The sequence below is a fragment of the Gossypium arboreum genome, chromosome 10 (assembly GCF_025698485.1).
Source record: "Gossypium arboreum isolate Shixiya-1 chromosome 10, ASM2569848v2, whole genome shotgun sequence".
Lineage (NCBI taxonomy): Eukaryota > Viridiplantae > Streptophyta > Magnoliopsida > Malvales > Malvaceae > Gossypium > Gossypium arboreum.
In genome coordinates, this window is record NC_069079.1 from 45780580 (window position 1) to 45807761 (window position 27182).

Consider the following 27182-nt stretch of genomic DNA (forward strand, 5'->3'; position numbering starts at 1 on the left):
GTAAAACATCAGAGTAATGGTGTCAAGAAATTGAAAAGGAAAAGACTAGAGCCGATCATTGGGAGAAGAAGTTTCAAGATGTTCGAGTGCGGGAGGATACTTTGTAAAAGAGTTTGTTGGAAAGCCAAAGAGAAAAAGAAAGGTTACGAGCTCGGGTGGTCGAATTAGAAAAATCACTGTGTAATACCCCTACCCGTATTCATTGCCGGAATAGGGTACGAGGCATTACCGGAGTTTACGAATTAGTTTTTTTTTTTTCAATTCAACATATTTTCATGATAGATTCATGCATTTATATAAGATAACGTCATCACATATCTATAACCAGGTTTGTTAACCATACTAATGGCTAACTTTACATTCATTTCACGTTAACATTTACTTTGTTAGCTTATACATGCCATTGATTTCCAAAATAAAGTTTCTTTATATACCGAAATCCTGAGGTTGACAGTGTGATGTGTCTCCGACCAAATCCAACCTCCGAGCTCTTAACACTACAAAACAGGGAAAAAGGAAACGGGGTAAGCACTTTGTGCTTAGTAAGCTCATGTAACAAGAATTATACTTACCTAATATTTTCAATACAATATAATAAACATTCATATATCCATTCAATGCATTATTACCTTAACATGCACAAACTCAACATTCAAGTTAGTACAATAATTTCCATGTATCAATAATATATATATATATATATATACCATGATTGATGTACTCATCAATACAATGATTTTCATTCCCTTATTATTTTTCATATTTATCCCGTTGAATTTATCAAAATTTCGATGGATTTTCAGAGGTACACTTTTAGTGTACAATTCCGGTCCGTCAATTCATATTCATGTGCGACATTTCCATTTCAGAGAGCACACTCATGAACCTCAACCTTGCAAATGGATTACCATCGAGCTAAATCCTTGCAATATAAACTCATAGAGTATTGTCGGGATTACCATCCAGGCTAAATCCTCGCTACAATTACTCTAATGAGCTTGGATCTGAATTACCAGTCAAAGCTAAATTCAGACCTAATTCGGATTACCCATCCGGCTAAATCCATTTTACACATATTCTTCGGAGGGCTATATCAGATAGGATCACCCGTCCGGCTAGATCCTTTTACCGTCAATTCCTTTTCGAGATCCATCGAATTTTCCTTTCATTCAAACGGGATTTCTTCCCATTTTATCAAATATATCAATGTTTCATTAATTTTCATACAATGAACACTCAAATCATATTCACATCAAAAACATACAATCTCAAGCATTTAAGAATATAATTCAAGTTACACGAACTTACCTTGATACTTGTTTGTAAACAGTAAAAATCTATTAATCCCGAACTTTTTCCTTTCCTCGATCTAGCTTCGTATTTGAATCTTCTGGATCTAAATAAATAAATTTAATTATCAATTTAATACATTTCATGTTCATATGCAACATTCTCTATAATTCAACTATTATTTATAGTTCATTCAAAGCTGTCTACTTGAGTCATAGTCACTAAATTATTTATAACTTCAGCTACAGAACTCCAAATTAAGATCCGTTAATTTTCCCTGAAACTAGACTCATATATATTTTTACCATAAAATTTTCAGAATTTTTGGTTTAGCCAATCAGTACAGTTTATTCTTCAAAGTCACCCCTGTTCTGTTGTCTAACAGTTCTGACCCTTCTTCACTAAAAATAAATTATCTCTTTATACAGAATTCAAATTATGTTCTTGTTTGTTTCTATTAAAAATAGACTCATTCATAATTCTATACATATAAATTTAAGTCCCTAATTATTTTTATTCAATTTTTTATAATTTTGCAAAGTCAGAACAGGGGAACCCGAATTCATTCTGACCTTGTCTCACAAAATTCATTATATCTCAAAATTTACAAATCCATTGCTTACAATATTTCTTCTATGAGAAACTAGACTCAATAAGATTTAATTCCATATTTTGTTCATCTTCTAATTCGATTCCTACAATTTTTGGTGATTTTTCAAAGTTAGTCTACTGCTGCTGTCCAAACTGTTTTAGTGCAAGCTGTTTATTACCATTTTTCCCCTAAGCTTTTAATAAATGATAATTTCGTCCCTACTCAATTAGCCTCTCAATTGAGCTGATTTTTCTCAATTAACATTTTATTCTATCACCTTAAACTAGTTTACAACCTTTAGGAATCAGAATTTCAGCAATAGACTTTAATTCCAAACATTTTCACAATTAGGTCCCAAAATCAATTTCCATTGAAATTGCCTAATAAAATCATCTCATAAACAAATTAAAGCTTTAATTTCATTCTATTTCATCATAAACTTACAGCACTCAACCATGGTGACTTTAAATTTCATCCATGAAATAAAAAACTAATGAATTTAATAGTAGGATCTAGTTGTAAAAGTCTTAGAAACACAAAAATTACAAGAAAAAGGCAAGGATTAACTCACTTGGTGCAAAAATTATGAAATACCAGCTTAGAGAACCCTCCTATGGCATTTTTAGCTGCTGGAATTGAAGAGAAATGAAGAGAAATCTAGATATTTCCTATTTAGTCCTAGTTTTATTTAGTTAATTTTGCAATATTCCAATTTTACCCTTAATTTATCAATTTTTCTGCTGATTTCATACCCTTTCCGTCCAGCCCAAATAAATTTTGGGTCTAATTACCTTTTATATCCTTTCTCATTAGACTAATAAGCTATTTAATCACTCTAGCAACTTTTACACCTATTACAATTCAGTCCTTTTCATTTAATTGACTACCCAAACATTAAAATTTCCTAATGAAATTTTAATACCACATTAATAACATTTCATAAATATTTATAAAATTATTTTTGACTCGGTTTTATGAGATAGAGGTCCCGATACCTTATTTTACCCAATTTCTTCAATAATTTCTTTTTCTAACTAATCACTAAATTGATAAAATTTTCCTATCAATATTTTCATACGATTTTCCTATCATATAAATTTTCAAGCAAAAATATTGAAATAAATTTCTCTTTAAATCGGATTTGTGGTTACGAAACCACTGTTCCGATAACATTGAATTTACGCCATTACACACTGCATCATCATCGTAGCCGTAACTCCGTGATTGAGTTAAAGACCAGTCTAAGCAAGATCAAGGGGTTAAAAGAGGAAATAGGGAAACTTGAGACTGTACTACGAGACAGTAAAATTCGAGTGGAACTCCTTGAGGCAAATAATGAGCATTGCAAAGAACAGCTTCTCCGCTCTCAAGATCAGATCAGAAATAGAGATTATGTCATGGGCGAGGCTGTAGCTCAAGTTCGTGAGGTAGCCGATCATTTGCAAGCCTTGGCAGTTTAGGCTGATGTATTAAGCTTAAAGTACAGGTCAGAATCAGATCGAGGTCGAAACTTGGCTTGGCTCCTTAGAAAAGTTAAGGCTTTGGACATTAGGGAAAAGTCGTATTTGTAATCATCCGTTCTATGTAAAGAAAATTTTCTTCTAGTAAAGTTCTTCTAGTAAAGTTCTTTTAGTAAAGTTCTTCTAATGAAATTGAATCAGAATCAATGCCTCTTTTTGCATTCATTCATTTGCATTACATTTAATCATATGTATTAAATTTCACGAAAAGACCTTAATTAAAAAAATTATTTCAGTTAATCTGGAAACCAATAAGAGTCGACCAATCAAATACCGCTACAATACCCGTCATAAAACTAAGGAGATGGATCAGAGGTTAGAAAGACTAGAACAAATGCAAAAGGATATACAAGAGCAATTATAAGAGTAGATGAAAGAGCAGTTAGCTAAAATACAACAAGATATGAGGGAACAAATGCAAGAGTCCCAAAATAATATGATGAGTCAATTGGCGCAGTTGCTGGTCAGAGAACGTGAAAAAGGGAAGAGTACTGCGAACGAAAATGAGGATCCTATCTACCTCCCAGTCTTTACTCCAATCAAAGTCTAGACACCACTAAAAGTGTACCCACGAAGGGTACCCGTTACTATCAGGCCTCAACAGCATTAAATCGATACTTTAGCACAGATGAACTATCAAATAGGCTCGGGTTCCAATCCTGGGGATAACTCAACCAATCCCCTTGTTCCTGATCTTGATAATGTGGCAGAAGTAGAGAAAATAATAGTGGAACCGCCAAAACAACTGGATGATCGATACCGATGGCTGGAAGAGAAATTCAGAGCAATGGAGAATACTGAATACCATTGTGGAATAGACGCCAAAGACCTAAGTTTGGTCCCAGATTTAGTACTCCCTTCTATGTTTAAAACTCCAGATTTTGAAAAATACAATGGAACTAGCTGTCTGAAAGCTCCCATAGCCATGTTTTGTCGAAGGATGGCAGGGTACGTTCACAATGATCAATTGTTGATCCACTGCTTCCAAGATAGTTTGGTTAGGTCTACGGCCAAGTGGTATAACTAGCTAAGCCGTGCCCAAATTGGTTCGTGGAAGGACTTGGATCAAGCTTTCATGAAACAATACAGTCACGTGACGGACATAGCACCCGACAGAATTACATTGCAAAACATGGAAAATAAGTCAAGTGAGAGCTTCAGGCAGTATGCCCAACGATGGAGGGAGATAGCAATGCAAGTCCAACCACCTCTCTTGAAAAAGGAAACGACCATGCTTTTTATCAATACCCTAAAGGCCCTATTCATTAACCACATGTTGGGAAGCGCTACTAAGAGCTGCTCAGACATAGTAATGTCTGGAGAGATGATAGAAAATGCAATAAGATGCAGGAAAATTGAAGCGGGGGAAAATGTCAAGAAATTAGGCCCAAGAAGGAAAGAAAATGAGGTGAACAATGTGAGCGTATACAATAAGGGTTATTCCAAGCCAGTCACTGTAAGCCAACCGAGGGCAGTGACCACTAGCCATCAGGGCTCCAAAAGACAATATTCCAACCCAAGGCCTAACACGGAAAGAGTTCAGTTCACGCCGATCCCAATGACGTATAGGGAGCTTTACCAGAATCTGTTCGATGCGCATGTGGTATCCCCATTTTAACTAAAACTCATGCAACATCCATTCCCTAAGTGGTATGACGCAAACGTTTAATACGAATACCATGCAGATTTCCCGGGACACACGATTGAGAACTGCACTGCTTTCAAAAAAATAGTTGAAAGATTTATAAAGATGGGCATTGTAAAGTTCAATGATCCCACAGGACCTCATGTGGCAGAAAATCCATTACCTAGTCATTCAGACAAAGGAGTAAATGCGATAACTGAAAATGGAGGGAAGAGAACCAAGATAGAGGTATCAGAGGTAAAAACTCCACTGAGTTGAGTTTGGAAACAAATGGTCAATGAAGGTTTAATCACAAGACATTAAGAGGAGAAGCCTAAAGGGGTAACGAAATATTGCGAGTTTCATGACGAGGAGGGTTATAACATCCAAGAATGCACTGAGTTCAGATCCATAGTGCAAGGTCTGATGGACAATAAAGAGATAGCATTTTACGAAGAAATCAAAGGGGCAGAAGAAGGAGAGGTTTGCGCCTCAGAGGAAGGATCAACAGAAAGAGTCCAAAAGGTTAATCACCCTGTGGTGATCATTTCGCAGCCAAGGAACAATGAAGTAGGAATACTAATGGTGCCAAGAGTCATAATCCAAAAACCTGTATCCTTTTCTTACAAGGATAACAAAAGGGTTCCTTGGAATTACGACTACAATGTGGCGGTCCCGGGAGAGGAGAACCCGACTAGCTCTTCAGAGGAAGGTCAAGATGAGGGTTTCTATACGCTTAGTGGAAGGCGTTATACTCTGTACACAAAGGTAGACCCAGTTAAAGGAAAATTCGTGGTTGTTGAACAAAGAAAGGAAAAGACAACCAGACCTGAATCACCTGTCAATGAGCCTGTAACTGAAAAGGAGGCTAAGGAATTCTTAAAATTCCTGAAGCACAGCGAGTATAGTGTTGTGAAATAGTTGCACAAACAGCCAGCTCACATATCGGTACTAGCCTTGCTCTTGAGCTCAGAGACATACCGTAGTGCATTAATGAAAGTGTTAAATAAAACATATATTGTAGATAATATCTCTGTCAACAAGCTCGATCGTTTGGTCAATAACATCAGCACCGATAATTTTATTTTCTTTAATGACGATGAAATACCACCGGGGGGTATGGGATCCACAAAGGCCTTGCACATCACCACTCGCTGTAAGGGATACACATTGCTGGGGGTACTAATCGATAATGGATCGGAGTTGAATGTCCTGCCCTTGTCCATGCTAAATAGGTTGCCAGTAGATAGCTCCCACATTAAGACATGTCAAAACATAGTGAGAGCATTCGACGGTACTAAAAGAAATGTGATGGGAAGAATCGAGATACCTCTTTTGATTGGCCCAAACACATATGAGGTGGACTTATTGGTGATGGACATCAAGCTTTCGTACAACTGCTTCTTGGGGAGGCCGTGGATTCACTCTACGGGAGTAGTGTCATCGTCACTACACCATAAGTTAAAGTTGGTAACTGAGGGTAGACTGGTAACGATAAACGCGAAAGAAGACATCATTGCATCTGTTACCAGTTACGCACCGTACATAGGTGCGGACGATGAGACAATAGAATGTTCCTTTCAATCGCTAGAATTTGTCAATGCTACATTCATTATCGAAGGGAACAAGATCCCAACGCCTAAAATATCCAAAACTACGGAGATGGGCCTACAATTGACAGTCGAGAAAGAAGCCCTGCTAGGGAGAGGACTTGGAAGATGCCTCCAGGAAAGGATCGAGGTACTGTGCTAAAGGAAAAATAAGACCACTTTGGCTTAGGATTTAAGCTAGATATGAGGCAAAAGAAGAAAGAGCTGGAGAAGAAGCAAGAGAGAAGGAAAGCGCGTCTGCGCAGTGAGGAGGTCAAATGAGAACCAATAACCTTTCCTCATTTATCCAGAACATTTGTGTTGGGAGGAACTATCCACCCCAAACAGGAGATGACAAGAAAGAAAATAGCAGAAGAAATGTTGGGAAGTTTGAGCATTAACACCATATCTGAAGAAAGAATCGAAGAAGGGAATTTATCTAGAATCCGCCTTTATATCCCTGGAATTGTTTTGAACAATTGGACCGCGGAAGAGATCCCTGTAACTTTTAGAATTAACTCAGAGTAATGTTCAAAATAAGCTTATTTCTCTAAGCCTAGGGGTAATAAAAACCTTTTTATGAAATAGGCATATGTCCAAATATTGTTATTTCAATAAAATGCATTTTTGTGTATCATCTTGAGCAAATATTCTTTTATTTTTTCTACTTCATTCATAATCATACCACACAAATAAAATATTCTTAGATTCTTTTGTTCTTTGGATTTTTTTTCATCCCTATAACAGGTTCCCAGATATCAATGATATGAGCAATATTGCTATTGACTTAGAGTCTCCTTTTGAGCAGGATATGTGCATGGAAGATTCTCAGGATTTTGAAGATGACCGAAATTGTAACCTATTTCCTGATTTGTTAAGGATGGTAGAACAAGATGAGAAACAAATCCTACCTCATAAAGAGTCAGTAGAAATTGTGAGCTTAGGAGAGGGAAAAGAGGTGAAGATTGGAGCTTGTATCACTGCAGAGACAAAACAAGACCTCATTAAGTTATTACAAGAATTCAAGGATGTCTTCGCATGGTCGTATCAGGAAATGCCTGGGTTGGATACTGATATTGTGGTACACCGTCTCCCCATAAAGGAAGAATGCAAACCTGTTCAACAGAAACTCCGAAGGATGAAACCTAATATTTTATTGAAGATAAAAGAAGAGGTCAAGAAGCAATTCGACTCCGGTTTCTTACAAGTGGTCAAGTACTTAGAATGGGTAGCTAATATAGTCCCAATTCCTAAGAAAGATAGGAAGGTACGAATGTGCGTGGACTATCAGGATTTGAACAAGGCTAGCCCAAAAGAAAACTTCACGTTGCCTCACATTGATATATTAGTGGATAACACGGCAGATTACTCACTTTTCTCATTCATGGATGGCTTCTCGAGATACAACCAGATAAAAATACATCTTGAAGACATGAAAAAGACCATATTCATAACCATGTGGGGAACATTTTGTTATAAGGTTATGCCATTCGGACTGAAAAACGTAGAAGCAACATATCAGAGAGCCATGGTAACTTTGTTCCATGATATGATGCACAAAGAGATCGAAGTTTATGTCGACAACATGATTGCAAAATCCAGAACAGAAAAGAAGCATGTGCAAGTCTTGAGAAAACTATTCTTAAGGTTAATAAAGTTCCAGCTAAAACTCAATCCTGCAAAACGTACCTTCGGGGCCAGGTCAAGGAAACTCTTAGGATTCGTAGTCAGTGAAAAGGGGATTGAGATTGACCCAGATAAAGTCAGGGCCATACAAGAATTACCTCTACCACGTACTCAAAAAGAAGTTCGAGGTTTTCTAGAAAGACTAAATTACATCGCCCGGTTCATTTCACAATTAACGGAGAAATGTGACCCAATATTCCATTTCCTTAGGAAACACAACCCAGGTGTATGGAATGAGGAGTGCCAGAAAACTTTTGATAAGGTTAAGCATTACCTGTCCAATGCTCCAGTACTAATGCCACCTTGCCCGGATAAACCATTGATACTATATTTGGAAGTATTCGAAAACTCTATGGGATGCGTGCTAGGCCAACATGACAAGTCAAGAAGAAAAAAAAAGCGATATACTATCTCAGCAAGAAATTCACTAAATATGAGACAATTTATTCATCGATCGAGAAGTTGTGTTGTGCTTTGATTTGGACAACCTGAAGGCTGAAACAGTATATGTTGTATCACACGACTTGGCTCATCTAAAAACTAGACCCTCTAAAATACATGATGGAGTCAAATGCTCTGAACGGAAGAATGGCTTATTGGCAAATTTTACTTTCTGAGTTTGACATAGTCTACATGAACCAAAAGGCTATAAAGGGGAGTGCGATAGCAGATTTTCTGGCCAGTAGAGCTCTGGAAAATTATGAGCCGTTGAGCTTTGATTTCCCGAATGAGGATCTAATGTATGTTGCAACCATGGAAGAAGACTCTCAAGAAGGTCATCCTTGGAAACTGAATTTTGACGGAGCTTCAAACACTGTGGGTAACGAAATCGGGGCAGTTTTGGTATCCCAAACGGTGATCATTATCCCTTTACTAGTAAATTGGATTTTGACTACACAAATAACATGGCAAAATACGAGGCGTCCATCATGGGCATCCGTGCAGCCATAGAACGTAAGATCAAGGTATTAGAGGTATACGGAGATTCTGCATTAGTGATCTTTCAGCTTAAAGGTGAATGGGAAATAAGAGATCCCAAGTTGATTAATTACCAAAGGCTGGTTCTTGAGTTAATCGAGGAGTTTAACGATATCACTTTCTGCTTCCTTCCACGAGATGAAAACTAGATGGCTGATGCCTTGGCAACCTTGGCTTTTATGATCAAAATGAACGAGCAAGATGATATGAAGCCTATCCAAATGAGTATTTACGAGGCTCCAGCTCATTGGTACAATATTGACGAAGAAGAAGGAAAAGATGATCATCCTTGGTATCAGGATATATTGCGATATGTGAAGAATCGTGAATACGCAGACCAAGCGACTGAAAATGATAAAACGACATTGAGAAGGTTGGCTAGTGACTATGGTTGGCTAGTGACTATGTTTTGGATGAAGAGATCCTATATGAAAGAAGGAAAGATCAGGTGCTCCTAAGATGTGTAGATGCTGTCGAGGCTAAGTAAATTTTAGAAGAGGTCTATGAAGGTGTCTACGGAACACACGCTAATGGTTTCATAATGGCTAGACAAATCATGAGATTCTGATATTATTGGTCCACTATGGAAGGGGATTGTATCAACTATGCCAAAAAGTGCCATAAGTGCCAAATTTATGGAGATAAGATTCATGTACTTTCTTCACCTCTTTATGTCATGACTTCTCTGTGGCCTTTTTCTATGTAGGGCATGGATGTCATAGGGCCGATCTCGCCGAAAGCATCTAATGGACATCGATTCATCTTTGAAGTCATAGATTACTTCACCAAATGGGTAGAGGCCACCTCTTATGCCAACGTCACAAAGTCAGCAGTCAGCAAGTTCTTAAAAAAAGAAATCATATGTCGATATGGAATGCCTGAGAGACTCATATCAGACAATGCACTGAACTTAAACAATAGCACGATAGCAGAGGTCTGTAGCCAATTCAAGATCAAACACCATAACTCGTCACCATATCGTCCAAAGATGAATGGTACAATAGAAGCGGCAAATAAGAACATTAAGAAAATCGTAGGGAAAATGACTGAGACTTATAAGAATTGGCATGAGAAATTAACATTCGCCCTCTACACCTACCAAACATCTGTTAAAACCTCTACCGGGGCAACGCCTTTCTCTTTGGTTTATGGAATGGAGGCAGTTCTGCCTATTGAGGTTGAGATTCCCTCGCTACGAGTGCTGTCAGAACTAAAATTTAATTGAGGATGATGCGGGCTTATAATAAGAAGGTTCGCCCTAGAGAATTCCATGAAGGAACCTTGTTTTGAAAAAGATCCTCCTCATACAAAAGGACTTCAGGGGAAAATGGATGCCTAATTGGGAGGGACCTTATGTGGTGAAGAAGACTTTCTCTAGAGGAGCTCTAATTTTGAAGTTACAGTAGAGTAGATCAAAGTTATAGATTACAGAGCCTTATCTCCCTGAAGTTACAGTGGAGCAGGCTCAAGATAGCAAATCTTATCTCTGAAGTTGTAGTAAGTCGGATCAAGTTACCATGGCGAATCTCATCTCCCTGAAATTGCAGTGGAACATATTGAAGTCGCAAACCTTATCTTCCTGAAAATGTAGTGGAGCAGGTTGAAATTACCTAGTCTTATCTCTTTGAAGTTCTAGTGGAGTAGATCGAAGCCACAAATCTCTTCTCCCTGAAATTAAATTGGGGCAAATCGAGGCACTAATTCCTGTACCCCTGAAGATACAATGGGATGGAATGAATCTACTCGAAGTGCAGAAGCACCAAAAAAGTGAAGATTCAATAAGACTAGGCAAAATTGGCTCTTTGAAGGTCTTTACTCAATTCTCATTACACGACAATGAGGAAGGAGGGGCTATAATAGCCAATTTTGGCCCAGGCTAATAAAACAAAATAAAACCCAAATAAACAATTAAAAAGTCCAATTTTTTTAGTCCATTTACAATATATGTGTGGCCCAACAATTTAAAACCCATTTTAGACCCAAAATAAAAAACAAACCAGCCCAAATCCTAGCCCACTAGCTATCAAAATTTTCAGCAAACAAACCCTAGCCCCCTCTTAAGCCGCAGCTCCTCACCATTGGCCACCTCGTGCAGAACCTCCCATACGCCACCACCGCAGCACTCGCATCTGACACCACCTACAAAACAAATCTAAACACGCAAAATACAAGAAACAAAGAAGAAAAAAACAAGAAACAATAGCAGACAATAAGCAAAAAACAAAAAGGGATCTTGTAATCTTCGGCTATAAAGTTTGAAACTTCTTCTCTGTAAATTTTTTACGAACATTAAGCAATCGAAAAAGAAAAAACAAGCACAAGGTTGATTTTTGTTTCCATATCTCGTTTTCCTTTTGTTCTTTTATTTTCATTGTTATTTTCTATCTTTTTATCTTTTATTGTAAATCTGTTTTGAACAAACAATGTAAAAAGAGGAGGAAGCTTACCTGAACCCCATGGTCGTGGCATCGGAGATCCCTTTTCCATCGCCAAAGTAGGGCCCAAAAGGGGCTGAGAATCTCCTCCTTTCAGCGTTTTAGGTTTTGGAGGTAGGGCCTTCAGAGGTGCTCCAAAACGGGGCTAAACGAGCCCATCTTCTCACATTGGTGCGGCGGTCACGACGGCAGCAATGATGGTTTTCTAACCCTAGCAGAGAAGAAATAAAGGAGGAGATGTTTAAAAGTTTTTTTATAAAGAGCAGCAAATATGAATTTTAAAAAAAAAATTTACTTAAGTAATAAGAAGCAAACGGCGCCGTTTTGGTGATTGGGTTTAGAGGCCAAAACGACGTCGTTTTGGGCCTCTGACCCGCAGGCCTGACCCTCTTAGGGGGATTCGCGTGTTTTCGGTAAATGGGCTATTCACGCCCGCGATCTTTCCGCATTTTTTATTCTTTTAATTTAATCCTTTTTATTTTCCTTTTATTTTTAAATTTGACTGTGTAATTTTACCTCTGTTTCAATTTGGTCCTCAGACCATTTGAAAAGGCAGACGGGTGAAACGTAGCGTATAAGGGCTGGGAATATTTTTCCAATCGGTCCCTCAATTTTCAGGCGCGTTTCAAATCCATCCTCTGCCTTTTTTTTATCTGAATTTCCCCTTTTAATTTTATTTAGATTTTGATTTAGTCATTTCTATATACTTGCATTTATTTTATTTGAATTTGGACCCTAAAGTTTCATTTTATTTACAATCTACCCCTTTTTCATGTAAATTTGGACTCTTTGATTTTTTTTCATTTATTTTAAACTGTTTTATTTATTTTAAATTTTTATAATAAATTGTTTTAGATTGTTTTAGATGTATTATTCTAAATTATTTCATATATTATATACTTTGAATTGCTTTATATATATTTCTAAACTTGTTTTTATGTATAACTGTTTTATTGTTTGTTTTAAATTGTTATCTTATTTTAAACTCTTTTATTTATTTAAAATGGTTTTATTATTATTTACTTTAGGTTTTATATATATTATTTATTTTACACTTTTGTGTATGTATATATATATTATCTATTTTAAAATTATTCATATGAAACTCCTTCACATTCTTTAATCGTATTCTTGCTTTGGTTTCCCTTTTTGTTTCTGGTCCCTAGAGAGTTCAGATGGAAGAAGAGATAGCCAATTTGCGATTAATTGATGAAGAGGAAGAAGCGTTCCAAGAGGAAGCAACGGTAGTAGAGAGGAGTTACCAGCTCTGTTTGGTGGGGAGATGTTTAACTGATAGTGTGGTCTATTTGCCCTTGCTACGTAACATAATGGCTGATTTATAGCATCCCATAGGAGGGATATGTATCTCAGATCTTGGAGAAAAATGGTAACTTTTTCAATTCTTTCATGATGCTGATATGCAAAGAGTGCTTACGGGTACTCCTTGGTTTTTCAATAACCTTTTGCTTATCCTGTAACAAGTCAAAATTGAAGAAGATCCGTCAGCCATAGTTCTGAATTTTACAAAATTTTGGATTCAAATACATGAGTTGCCCCCAGGAATGATGATTGAAATAATAGCCAGGCAATTTGGTGAATTTTTGGGAAAATTTTAGAATATGATTCTTCTATTCCGACACTGAGCTTAAAAAATTTTATGCGCATTCGGGTTTGTTTAGATTTATATGCTCCATTGAAAAGAAAGAAAAAAATCCAGATTGGAAAATCGAATACGGTTTATGCTCGTTTTCAATATGAAAAATTGAGCTTATTTTGTTTTATTTGTGGAAAGTTGGGGCATGGAGAAAGTTATTGCCCTCTTCGACTTCGTATTGAACCAGCCAAAATTGTATTCGGCTGGGATATATCACTGAGGGCAGTGGTGCGGCAACATAACATGGGGGTGAGCAGGTGGCTCCGTGCAGCTGATGGATCGCAATGGAATAATGGAAGTATGGAAAGTATCAATTAGAGCAGTAATTGGGAGAATAACACTGGGCGCAATTTAAGGGGGATTCGTGGAAATATTTTTCAAATCCCAATTTAATTCATTTGATTTACAATCAAAAGGTTTTATCAAAAGGGATTGACAGCTGGCAGAATCTGGACAGTGAAGAATTACATGATAGTGGTTTAAAAGTGGGCCCAATGATATGATATTGGAGGTGAAGAACGATCCTTTAATTACTTTGCAAGGAAAAAAGGAGCAAAGGGTATTGGATGGTTCATTAACTACCGTGAGTAATAATATTGAAGCAGGCTTTTCTGATTTAATGGCTAGCTCTGGTGAACAGAGCAGCCAAATGCAATGAAAATATTAAGTTGGAACATTTGTGGTTTGGAGAGATCACGAACTATTAACAGGCTCAAAAACAAGTTGAGAGCCATTAATCCCCGAATTTTGTTTCTTATAGAAACAAAATTAAGTTCTAAAAGAATGGAAGCAGTTAGATTGAAATGCGGGTTTGAAAATGGAATTGATATTGGAGCGTTGGGCTCAAAAGGAGGACTATCTCTGGACTGGAAAGGAAATTCTTTGATCCAACTCAAAAGTTTTTCTTCTTTTCATATTGATGTTGAGGTGTGTGATAATGAATGTGATGTAGTTTGGAGATTAACGGGGTTTTATGGGAATCCAGATGAAAGGAGCAGAGTTAAATCTTGGGATTTACTCAGACGTCTGAGTCACGATCAAATGATGCCTTGCGTTGTTTTGGGGGATTTTAATGAAATCACAAACTCTTTTGAAAAAAGAGGGGGTCGACTGAGAGCTAAACATCAAATGAATGAATTACGAATGACGTTGGAAGATTGTGGACTTAAAAATCTAGGTTACATTGGAAGGTGGTTTACGTGGGAGCGTGGAAGGTTTTTGGCTACAAACATAAGGGAGAGGCTGGATCGGGGAGTTGCATCTTTGAATTGGGTGAATCTTTATCCAAGCTACTAGCTAGAACATTTGAGCCACTCTTTTTCAGATCATTGTCCTATACTACTGGATACAATGGGTAGAAAAAGGAGTGAGTTATGCAATAAAGACAAAATTTTTCGGTTTGAGGCCAAGTGGTGCTTCGAGAATTCATTTGAGCAGAAGGTTAAGAGATATTGGGCTGATTATTCAAGAAGTGTTCCGGACAGGCTGGAGAGAATGAGACAGCAGACCCAGAGATGGGAAAAACCTAGAAGTAGGGAGCAAAAGAAGAACCGCGCAGAATTAGAAGAGCGACTAAACAGTCTCTATACTCGGGATCCAACTGATGAAATACTAGCTGAAACTGTAGCTGTTCAAATGGGTCTTAATTTGGAGGCTGATCAAGAGGAAATTTTTTGGGAACAATGAGCTCGCGTCAATTGGTTGAAAAGTGGAGATAGAAACACTAGTTATTTCTATAAAGTAGCTGTTCAACGACAAATTCATGGACAAATTAAGGACTTGGAAGGGGAGAACGGCACAAGGACTACCACGAATGATGAGATGCTGAAGCTTACTTTGGATTTTTTTGGTAATCTTTTTTTGACTTCAGAAACAGGTACGAATTAACGCCTATTTGAGTTAGTTGAAAAAAGAATTACTGCAGATATGAATGAGAAGCTACTACAGAATTTTACTAAGGAGGAGATTACTCAAGCTGTCAAATTAATGGAGCCTTTGAAAGCCTCCAGAATTGATGGATTCCCAGCAATCTTTTTTAAAAGGTACTGGCATATTATTGGTCCTGACATTATTAGCTACTTTTTGTCTATTTTGAATGGAGAAACTGAAATAGGCGAGATTAATAAAACACGTGTTATTTTGATTCCTAAAGTCAAAAATCCAAAAAACCTTTCACAATTTAAACCCATAAGTCTGTGTAACGTAGTTTACAAAATTATCGCAAAAGTCTTGGTGAATCGTATGAATGTAATATTGGAAAATTGTATTAATGAAGCCCAATGGGCTTTCATCCCAGGAAGACGTATATCGGATAATGTGCTGATTGCTTATGAGGTCCTTCATTCACTGAAGATGAAAAAGAAAGGAAAAAAAGGACACTTTGCGCTTAAACTCGACATGAGTAAAGCGTACGATCGAGTTGAATGGGATTTTTTGGCTGGAATGATGATGCATTTGGGTTTTCACGATGATTTGATTGTTCTCATAATGCGATGTGTTTGTTCTGTTTCCTATTCTGTGAGGCTTAATGGATCAGACAGTGAGTGGTTTTCATATTCAAAAGGCTTAAGATAGGGAGATCCTCTCAGCCCTGATCTCTTTTTAATCTTTGCGGAGGGTTTTTTCTACGCTACTTAATAAATTAAAAAATAAAGGCCTGATGAAGGGTGCCCCTATTGGAAGAGAAAGATTTTCAATTAATCATTTGTTCTTTGCGGATGATTGTATTCTATTTGGAGACGCATCAAATGATGGAGCTATGGTGGTTCGAGATACTTTCGGGAGTTTGAGATGGTTTCGGGTCAGAGGGTGAATTTTGATAAATCACTCATCTATTTTGGGGCTAATGTGGATACAAATGTCAAAGAATCTATTACTAATTTACTGGGTGTTCGGGTGGCTTCCAATCCGGAAAAGTATTTAGGGATGCCTATGATGGTAGGACAGAAAAAGAAGTGGGCTTTTGCTAATTTTGTCGACCGGTTTAGAAAACGAATTGAAGGTTGGAGTTTGCATTACTTATCTATGGGAGGAAAGGAAGTTTTTGTTAAGTCAGTTTTACAAAGTATACCAGTTTACGTTATGTAATGTTTTGCTCTACTGAAAACGTTATGTCGAAAACTTGAAGGCGTAATGAATAAGTTTTGGTGGTCCAATAACAAATCGCTTAAGGGCATTCATTGGAGTAATTGGGATGCTTTGTGCAAACCGAAAAGTGTTGGTGGGCTGGGTTTTAAAAATCTAGTTTTGTTTAATAAAACCTTATTAGAAAAACAGGTTTGGCGTATTTTATCCCAGCCTAATTGTCTTTTAGCAAAAGTTTTAAAAGCCCGTTATTACTCTTTTTCAGATATATTATCAGCAAAAATTGGCTCTTACCCATCGTTTACCTGGAGAAGCATTTGCAGTGCTCGAGACTTGATCGACGAAGGAATTCTGTGGAGAATTGGTAATGGTGCTAGCATAAATATTTGGAATGACCCCTGGTTACCTGGAGCAGGAAATAACAGAATATCAGCTCAACAAATTAATCTGAATTGGACGACAGTAAATCAGTTGATTGATTCTGAGACCAACCTGGAACAAGGATCTGATTTATAATATTGTTGATGAAGATCATGCAACTCGCATTTTTTCTATTCTACTTTCTGAGGCTAACTCGAAGGATATGCTGGTCTGGAAACATGAAGGCACTGGGGAGTATTCTGTGAAGAGCGAGTACCGGGTCCTTGTTACAGAACTATTACATAATTCTACATACACTTCCTCTAACGTCGAGGCCTATAAGGATTTTTACATATCCTTTTGGTCTTTGAACATCCCAGCAAAGATAAAAATACATTTATGGAGACTGTTTAATAATTTTTTGCCCCATTACTATAATTTGCTTCAAAGAAGTTTAAGGGTTGAAGTCAACTGCCCTATTTGTAAAGCAGCTCTTGAAGATTCTGACCATCTGCTGTGGTCTTGTGGTATCTTACAGCAGATCTGGGCTTCTCTCAAAATCAAGATTGCTCTTGATGATGGCTTTTCGAGCTGTAAAAGTCGTTTTGTTAATACTTTCTCTGCAACTGATAATCATAACATACAACTTATTGCAATTTCTATATGGGCACTACGGTAAAGACGAAATGAGTTGATTTATGAAGGAGTTAAATTTCTTTACAGGAACTGCTTGGATTCATTCGAGGTTATGGTCATGAAATCCGCCTAAGCCAAGAGAATCTGAGAATTTTTTATAGATCTCCGGAAACAGAACGATGGTACCCCCTAGAAATTGGTTTTATTAAAATCAATTTTGACGTAACTTTTAAAGTTGACTCTAGAACTTCTACAACAGCAGTACTGGCTAGGGATTCAAAATGAGAAGTGGTAGGGGCAGAAACTTATCTGTTCGAAGACATTGTCGACGCTTTTGTGGCCGAAGCGAGGGCGTGTGAAAGGGCTCTCCTCTTCGCGATCAAAATGGGTTTTCGATGGCTGCTTGTAGAGGGGGATTCACTGTCGGTTATCAAAAAGCTCAAGACAAAGAGGGAGGATAGATCGATTATTAGACCAATCATAGAACACATTTGGTTATTGGAAAACTTTTTGGAAAAAGTATCTTACATTTTTGTTCCCTGGTTGGTGAATGAAGCAGCACATACTTTGGCTTTGGAAGGAAGAAGAAGACTAATCTCTGGATTTTGGGATGATAGAGTTCCAGAATCAGTCAGGATATTAGTGGAAAGGGACCGGACGGCCTGGATCCAGAGTCATCAAGTTTCTTGCTAGGTTTTTGTGGCTTTGAAGATGGAGAAGGTTCTTTTGAATCTCTATGGTTTGTCTCAAAGCTACTGGTTTTTCCTCATCTGTGCTATTCTCGAAAACGTTTCAGATACAAAATGTGAAGGAAATTTTTGCCTGGTATTTGGAAATGAATCGCTTTGGTTTTGGTTAAAGGTGGTTTTATTTTCTATGCTTATGTTGTTTTGTTTTCCTAGGTGCGGCTTCATTTGTTTTTAGCTGTTAGTTTGCTGCTACTTCTGTCTTTTCTATTTAATTTTGTTGTGACTTTTGCTTTATTTCACCTTGAGCCGTGCTTCAATAAATGCCAGTCTATTCAAACAAAAAAAAATTATTCATATAAATCCTTTTTTAATTTGTTTTGTGTAATATAGATTTTAAAATTCTTTTACATTATTTATTTTAAATTCGTTTTATGTATTTTTCATTTTAAATTGTTTTATTATTTACTTTAAAATTTTATATATATTATCAATTTCAAATTATTTTATCTATTTTTTTATATATATACTAGTTATTTTTAGATGTCTTGTATATTACTTATTATAAATTTCTTTTTAGATAATATTTATTTTAAACTTATTTATATATTATTTATCTTAAATTATTTTACATATTATTCATTTTAAACTTTTCCCATATATTATTTATGTCAAACTTTAGCCTATATTACCTATTTTAAAATTTCTTATACATATATTCTATTTTTAAATTTTTGTACATTGTTGATATTAAATTTCTTTTTTTTCACATTATTTATTTTAAATTCATTTCTTATCATTTTAAAATTTGTTTTACGTTTTATTCATTTTAATTTGCTTTATAATTTTTTAAATTGTTATATATTATTTAATTCATTTGTCTTTGATTATTAATGATTAGTATTTAAATAATGTATGTTCGTGATTATTGCCATTGTGTGTATTTTAATTCGTTTATTTCATATTTTTGCATTATTATTATTCATTCGTATAATGTTGTGTCCATGTATCATTGCTCTAGGCTCATTACTATATTTCTATTTCATATCATCGCCTCATGAATCAAGCCCCGTTACATTTATCCAATAAATCGTTTTATTTTAACCCAAACAAATAATACACGTCGCTTAAATATCGTACTCGCTATGGTTCAAAAACAAAATTTTCTAAATAAGACAATGTTTTGCGTTTTGGAACATCAAGGAATTGTGCCCTAACTTACTGGGTTTCGATTTTCTCGTTGATTCTAAATAGCCAAATATCCTTTCGAGTTTTAAAACACACGAAATTCCAATTAAAATTAAAGACAAACTTGCGCTCGGGAGTTCATGGGATCGTGTCCTAACTTACGGGATGTGATACTTCGATATCTCGAGACGAGGAAATCTTTAGCAATCGTTTTGATCTAATTCAAGCATTTTTAAAATCGACGTTAATAAAAAAGGATCGTATTTTAAATCAATTCCCGATTTCTAATTTTCAACATTAAGACACTAACTAATCAATTTGGTACCAATTTTGGGCGTGGCGAGGGTGCTAATCCTTCCTCGTACGTAACCGACTCCCAAACCCATTCTCTCGAGTTTCGTAGACCAAAAATACCGTTTTAGTAAACTAAAACGTTTTATTAAAAAAAAAGTGATCCGATCACACGTAATAAAGATCGGTGACGACTCCCATTTTAATTTTTATTTTCAAACAAAATCGATTTCCGTTTTTAAAAAAAAATATTTCGACAAAAATTATCAACACAAAAGGAAGAAAATCATGTTAAGAATAGTAATAAACAACAGCAACATGCAACAATAATAAATAGATAAATAAAATATAAAGAAAAAAGAAAAAAAGAATGGGGTCTACCTAACACACGTTGGATGAAGCACAACGGCCTGGGACAGTGGAGATGGGGGCACAACAAGGTAGGAGCGACGACGTTAGGGCTGGGGCAATCAACCTGGGTAAAAAGTTGCAGCAATGAGCAGTGAAGGATTGGTGCAAGGGAGAGGCTGGAACAACAACATGCGGATCGATCGAGGCAGCCAATGGTGGTGTAGAAACGGTGCAACAACCGAACAGAAAAAAGAAGAACGAAGATGGAAAAAGGGACCTCCAGTTTTGAGTGGGATTTTCTATGTTCTTTTTTTTTTTTTTTTGGTCACTTTCTACAACATAAAAATTAAAAAGTGAATAAATAAAAAGCTATTTATCAAAATTAATCTAAATTATCTTAAATAATAAAATAATAATATAAGTATATAAAATAATACTAATTCATGTAACTTCTAATTTTCCTAATTAATTAATAGTAATAATAAAATCCGTAGGTATCCTAATATAATTTTAATAATAATCATCCTATACGATTAATTATCCTAAGAAAATTCAATAACATAAAGTCCTATTTTTATTAATAATAATAATAATAATAATAATAATAAAAGAAAAACCAACAATTTAACTAAATTTTAAAATAAAAATATTAATTGCAAAACTAATCCCTCACTTAAAGATGAAAATTCAAATTAATCCTTAATATCAAATCAAAGTTGAATTTAAGCATAGAATTAAATTAAAAATTAAAATAAATTCACGATATCATAATTTATTATTATTATAATATATATTTTTCCAAATAATAAATTTAAATTTAACATGATTATCACAACTTTTATTTTAATAAAGCTTTTTTTTACTTTTTTAATATTATAGATGATTTTAGATTAGGAATGGAGTAATTGTAAATTTTCATGCATCTTCTCAAAGATAAATCACCGTTGGCTTCTTTCCCTAACAGCTGCGTAACACGCCTACTCTTTCCCTCATATTTAGCCTTCAAGAATCCTCCCACAAAACCCAATCTCAAAGAAAGAAAGAAGCTCATGGCGTATGAACAAGAATATCATCCCAAGCTTCAGTTCCCCTTAGATTCCAACTCTTACGACATCACCGCTGAAATCGGTGCTGGTGTTTGTTCTAAAGTTTATACAGCCCAATGTCTTCCCATCAATTCAACTGTTGTTGCCATTAAATCCATCGATCTTGATCAGTCCAACGCCGATTTCCGCAACCTTATCGGACGTGAAACCAACACCTCCTCGCTTCTTTCCCACCCCAACATCCTCAATCCTCATTCTTCCTTCACCGCCGGCAACCGTCTCTGGGTGGTTATGCCCTTTATGTCCGGCGGCTCTTTAGAGTCCATCATCTCATCTTCTTCTCCCAATGGCATACAAGAGCAATGCATTGCCATTATTCTCAAAGAAACCCTGACTGCATTGTCGTATCTTCACAGCCGAGGGCATTTGCATAGAGATATAAAGGCCAGTAACAACTTGTTGGACGATAACGGACGTGTTAAGTTTGCGGATTTCGGTGTTTCGTTATCGTTCTATGCGTCGAGTTCGGCTTACAGATTAGGTTCTTCGACATTTTCGTCGCAATACTGGTTGGCCCCAGAGGTGACTCATTCACATAAAGATTATAGTTTCAAAGCTGATATATGGTCTTTCGGTATAACTGCTCTTGTCTCAACCAAGATGTTTTCAGAAACTTTTCAAGACATGGTTGCTTCTTGTCTCGATAAAGATCCTGCAAAACGACCCTCTGCAGATGAGCTTTTGAAACATCCTTTCTTTGAGAGTTGCAATGGTACTTCGGAGTTTCTTGCGGAGAATTTGCTGCATGGATTGCCTAGTGTTGAAGAAAGGTTTAGGGCAGCAAGCAAGATTCTTGAGAAAGGTGTGGGCTGTGATCCTAATGGGGACTGGGCGTCTGGTCTGCTCCTTCACCATCTGATGTCATCGATAATGGAAGGGAAAGGCAATGAAGACGAGGAGTTTGAGGTGCATGATCCTGTATTCTCCGTGCAGTCATCACAAGCGGTGATTCCATGCGACGATGATGGTGAAGGACAACAACCGGCTGCAGGTGGCCGTGGCAATGAAGTTAATGCAGAAACAATGGAGAACGAACTGATGGCATTGCTGACGAGTTTGGATGATCAAAAGAAGAAGGAGAAGAAAATATTTAACCAGCTTGGAGCTGAAACGATTGACAGAGAAGATGAACTGGAGAAGGACAATGCGAGGCTCAGATTGGAGTTAGAGCGTGAAAGGGAACAGAACTTGAAATTGATTCAAGTGGTCAACGAAGAAGTTCAATTCTTGCACCAGAATGAGAGGTTGAGATTGGAGTTAGAGAATGAGAAGCTGAGATTGGAGTAACAGAATGAAAATCTGAGATTGGAGTTAGAGAATGAGAAGCTGAGATTAGAGTTAAAGAGGCTCAAAATGAACATTTCTTTACATCAAACACTACTACTGATGACAACAATTGAAAGTATTGGATTTGTGGTCGCATGTTCAGTCTGTTTTCCTGCTTATTACTAGAACCTGTTGTTTGATTCCAGATGGTATTATAGGACTAATGTGATTGAATCTAATGGGAAAATTTTGAGATTCTGTATGTATGTTGTTTCATATGACACCTTTTACTTCCTTACCAAATAAATAAGTAGAGATAAATTGAAGAAAGACCTCAGTTTGATAAACAAGTACATATCAAATATTTTATTATTATTATATCCGGGCACTCAGAAACTTGTGAACATAATAAACCACCAAAATTAACCTGTATACCCCCTTGGTCAGCAAGACCTCAGCATAATAAGCCACTAAAATCAACCTGCATTCCCCTTTGGTCATCAAGATAAGACCTCTTGACCATCTATTCAACAACCTATTTGATTTGGTAACTGCTTTTTAGATACAAATATTTCTTTAATTGTCAACATGTCTCAAATGTCAAGTTAGCACCAGCAGGAAATAACAATCTCGTACTATTTGAGACTACTACATCTACTACTTAAATAAATTACGCTAATACATCCACGGTATATAATGCCTGTTACTTTGCACTACAGGGAGAAGGACCCTCTTACAAATAGTCTCTCAATGATGAAAAAATATAGCCTGAACTTGCCTTGAGCAATCTCTCATTCTTATAAGTAGCCTATTATTTTGTCCATTTCGACTCTATGACTCTTACGGTGAACCTACCTTAACACTATTATATACTCCTTATTCTTACTCTATCTCCACTCTTTAAACAATTATCACTGTTTTAATAAATTTATTTTGTTAAAAATGTCTTTCAAATTTTAAATGCAATAATAAAAGAATATTACACTCTAAACAAAATAACTCTAATTCAAATTATGAAAATAATATTATTTGTGACACCTTATACCCAAATCAGTTGTTGGTTGCAAATATAAAATGCCACATTTCGTTGCCGAAGCAACTCACTTTTCCATATATTTTTTTGAAAAGCAAACGTAGTGGTAAAATTATTTTATAAAAATTTCGGCAACATTTCTGCCTAATTTACGTAAAACTCCCTGTAAAAATTTAGATTTCACAGTATAATCACATTCAAATAATCTCCCAAATAAATTTCTCACACTTTGATTTCTCAAAACATACCAATAAACTAGATTTCTATGCTTTACTATTTCATCCAAAATATTAGTTATAAAGTACTAGCAAAGAAAACATAATGAAAATATTTATATTCAGTTTACGACATAGTATTATATATATACATGCCTAGGTACATGCTATTTATATCAACTATAAAGTAAGTTTTCACCAACACTGTTTGAGCTGATCTTCGGTGCTTCGGATGCTGTTGAAACTACCTATCGAATCTAACTACCTATGCACGAAAAAATAGATAAACCGTACGCTGAGCAATTTTTATGCTCAGTAATACTAATATCATATAAATCATTACATAAGTATTGAACATAAATTAAAACACGATTATAAATATTATTAATAACATCACAATTGTAAGGCCCAAATTTTGCCCGGGGCCCAATAAAACCAAACCTAATTTCAACCTTAGCCCGAGCCCAAATCAAAAAAAAAATCCAAAAAAAAAATAAAACAGTCCAATTAATAATACATGGCCCAAATTAAAACCCCCATCAGCCCACTATCTCAAAAATTTTCAGCAGACTACAAACTCAACCCCCACGTCAGCACTCCAGACAGGATCCCCGTATACCCCGCTCCATGTTTTCGCCCATATTTCACGCCCCTCGTTCTCCACAACTTCAACACCTGCAATTGGAGCAAAGAAATAGGTAGAAAATGTATGGTTTTTGGCTATAAAGCCTTCAATTTTTCATAGTAAAAGGGGGGATCCAAAAATTATATCACTAGCGTATTTTTCAAGGAATCAAACAAAAAACACACAGAAGGTTGATCTCCGATTTTGTTCTCTTTATTTTCGTTTTTTGTTTTCTTGCTTCTTTAATATTTCTTTTATTTTTTATACAAATCTATTAAACAAAGATACAAAAAAGAAAAAAATAAAAGGAAAGAGGAAGGATTCTCACCAGATCCAGCCCCGTCGCCGCGTTATCTGAGCCTTCCCCTCCGTTCGGCGTGGTTGAGTCTAAAAAGGGGGTTCAACCCTTGTCTTTTCGTTTTTGGAACTAGCCTCCAACAAGTAAAAAATGGGAGAGTTAAAGGAGCCCATTTTGGTGTATCGCCGGCCACCGAGTGCGGTGGTGGTGCGGTGGTGGCGCGGCGGTTGAAGGGCGGCAATGATGGGTTTCTTTGAAACCCTAGCAGAAATTAAAAGTGAAGGGAAAGGGGGAGAGAGCAGGAAGCTCTCTGTTCTTTTGTTTAAAGTTGGGGAAGGTGGTAATGGAATAATAAAATAAAAAATAAAAAGGGAAAGTTGGTAATGGAATAAAAAAAGGAAAGTTTTTTTTGGTTTAAATGATGATGATGAAACGGCGTGTTTGGTGGAGTGGGTGTGCATTATCCTAAATGGGAGATTTGCTAGATTAGTCCTTCTCCTTTGCAACTCTATTCGACCAGGCCCTTTTTCTGCTTTTCTTTTGTTTTTTTAATTTAGCTCTTAGATTTCGTTTGGGTTACATCTGGGTCCTTGAAACACTGCGCATAAAAGGCTAGGAATATTTTCTAGCTAGTCCTCGTTGTTTCAGCGTGATTCATTTCGATCATTGATGGCCTTCTTTTCATTATTTACAATATGAGTCCTCTTCCCTTACATGTATCTCATTTTAGCTCAAATTCTAACTTTTAATTTATCCCTTAAAGTTCATTTCTTTTTATTTTCGGTTCCTTGACCATTTAATCTTGTTTATTTTTTATTTTTATTATTTTCAATATTCGGTTTTATTTTTATTTTCTTTAGTATTTTATTTACTTGCTCTTTTAAATTCAACCCCTTGTATTTTATTTTATTTTTATATTTATTAATTTACCTATATTTTACGCCTTAGACTTCATTTTTTATGTTAATTCAAATTCTTTTAGTTTCCATTTTGTTTTTTTCTTTATTTTTATTTCACCATTGTTTTGTACTATTCTTTTGCCTTTATTTTTACATTCATGGCTTATTACAACTGCTCATTGTATTATTACTATTAATATCCTTATCACGTTGTCCTTTTGCTCCATCAATATTATTTGTTATTTTGTCTTATTTGTTTTATTTATTTTATTTTCATTTATAATTTCAAACTAAATTGTTTTATTTATTATCTTGTTCATCTACTTATTTCTTTATTCCTTTAACTTTTATACTAAAAAGTTCATTTATTTATGTTTTTAGATGCTCTTGATTTTATTATTATTATTATTATTATTATTATTATTATTATTATTATTATTATTATTATTATTATTCCTAATATATATTTCATGTATACACATTTAAATATTATATCATACCCCATATTATGCATACATATTAACATTATATGTATATGTATTTTTATAAATATTATATTTATATATTTTTATATATTATATATTGTGTACATGCTTTGAGTATTATCATGTGTTCATTTTGATATATGTATATATCTATGTAATATCATTAATATCTTTTTATTATTTTTTAGCATGTATATACTATGTAAATATTTCAAAGATTGCATTTTATTATGTATATATTTTTTAATACGGGTACATTTTTATATTACGTGTATATATCTTTTAATATTGCATTTTATTGTTATGCATATACCTTAATACTACATCATTTATACATTATTATTTCTCATACTATCTTTTGTTCATGTTTTTTTTTTAAACTATGCCATGTATATACAAGTACTATATATCTATTTATATAGTTATTAATAGTTGTTTTTTTTATGATTATTTCTAATATGTATGTATTGTGTATTTACCTCTAATACTATATATATTGTATATTGTAGCACCCCAAACCCGGCCCAGACGTTATGACCGGATCCAACGTGCCACATTGAAGTCAAAAATCCGTGTTCCCTTTTCAGTGTTTTAAAAGCCGACTTTTGTCAAACTAGCCAAGCGAATGGAAGCTGTGCACCAGGTAGGAAACCGGAAAAGAGGTGGTGAGTCCATCGGACTGCTTAAGTACCAAGCTCCCTTCGGATCCAATCCTAGACATGCATACCACCATTGCCACACCTTAACGTCATGGATATTTCTAGGAAACCAATTTGATTAAGTCATTTTTAGGAAAAGTGATTAATTTTGGAAAATACTTTCATTGCGGAAGCTTTGCTTGTTGTCGTGTTATTTTGAAATCAACTGTTGTTTTTGAAAACGCGCCCTAAAGCTATCCATTTCAATAGTTAAAATAAGTAATACCTATCTTAGTAATACATATTAAAACCATCAAAAATAATTAAGCGGCCTTATTACATTTAAAAACCCAAAACTTCAACGTAAATAAAAGGATGTCCAGTTCACGAGAAGAAAATCAAACTTTCGAGCGGATGGCCACTCCAATTCCCTCACGACTCCAAGCCCACTATGGTTGGGTATTTCTGCGTGGATGAAAATAAAAGGGTGAGTTTGGGGAAACTTAGTGTGTAAGGAAAACCCATTCAAAGCCCAAGTCACTCAAGCCAATTGGGCCTAAGCCCATTCAGTAATAATGATCTTGGGCGAGCCCTTTTGATTACAATAAACTGGGCCCTAGCCCTTATTCAGATAACATATGGCCCATAGGCCC

General features: G+C 35.6%; 2 protein-coding genes and 3 long non-coding RNA genes across 7 annotated transcripts; 2 read left to right on the forward strand and 3 right to left on the reverse strand.

Annotated features, from left to right (window-relative positions):
- Positions 1 to 268: 268 nt before the first annotated feature.
- On the reverse strand, positions 269 to 1479 carry LOC128281530 (uncharacterized). The gene is made up of 2 exons (XR_008271754.1): positions 1309 to 1479; positions 269 to 497 (listed from the first exon to the last, which is right to left on the reverse strand). It is a non-coding gene; the product is annotated as an uncharacterized LOC128281530 (long non-coding RNA).
- A 7383-nt stretch (positions 1480 to 8862) lies between these two features.
- LOC108487738 (uncharacterized) lies at positions 8863 to 9428 on the forward strand. Its single transcript, XM_053020264.1, has 2 exons — positions 8863 to 9144; positions 9222 to 9428. The coding sequence occupies exons 1-2, from the start codon at positions 8863 to 8865 to the stop codon at positions 9426 to 9428; spliced, it is 489 nt and encodes a 162-aa protein (XP_052876224.1).
- Positions 9429 to 10927: 1499 nt separating this feature from the next.
- Positions 10928 to 11920, reverse strand: LOC128282361 (uncharacterized). The gene is made up of 2 exons (XR_008272619.1): positions 11727 to 11920; positions 10928 to 11431 (listed from the first exon to the last, which is right to left on the reverse strand). It is a non-coding gene; the product is annotated as an uncharacterized LOC128282361 (long non-coding RNA).
- Positions 11921 to 12902: 982 nt separating this feature from the next.
- LOC108489504 (uncharacterized) lies at positions 12903 to 18423 on the reverse strand. 3 transcript variants are annotated; one of them, XR_008272620.1, is made up of 5 exons: positions 17977 to 18422; positions 17534 to 17886; positions 16945 to 17403; positions 16758 to 16858; positions 12903 to 13186 (listed from the first exon to the last, which is right to left on the reverse strand). It is a non-coding gene; the product is annotated as an uncharacterized LOC108489504 (long non-coding RNA). The 3 variants fall into 3 exon arrangements; XR_001871990.2 differs by having other exon boundaries at positions 16747 to 16858; positions 16945 to 17868; positions 17977 to 18423; XR_001871988.2 differs by having other exon boundaries at positions 16945 to 17886; positions 17977 to 18423.
- A 2590-nt stretch (positions 18424 to 21013) lies between these two features.
- On the forward strand, positions 21014 to 22357 carry LOC108487739 (serine/threonine-protein kinase BLUS1-like). Its single transcript, XM_017792106.1, has one exon. The coding sequence runs from the start codon at positions 21014 to 21016 to the stop codon at positions 22355 to 22357; it is 1344 nt and encodes a 447-aa protein (XP_017647595.1).
- Positions 22358 to 27182: the final 4825 nt, after the last annotated feature.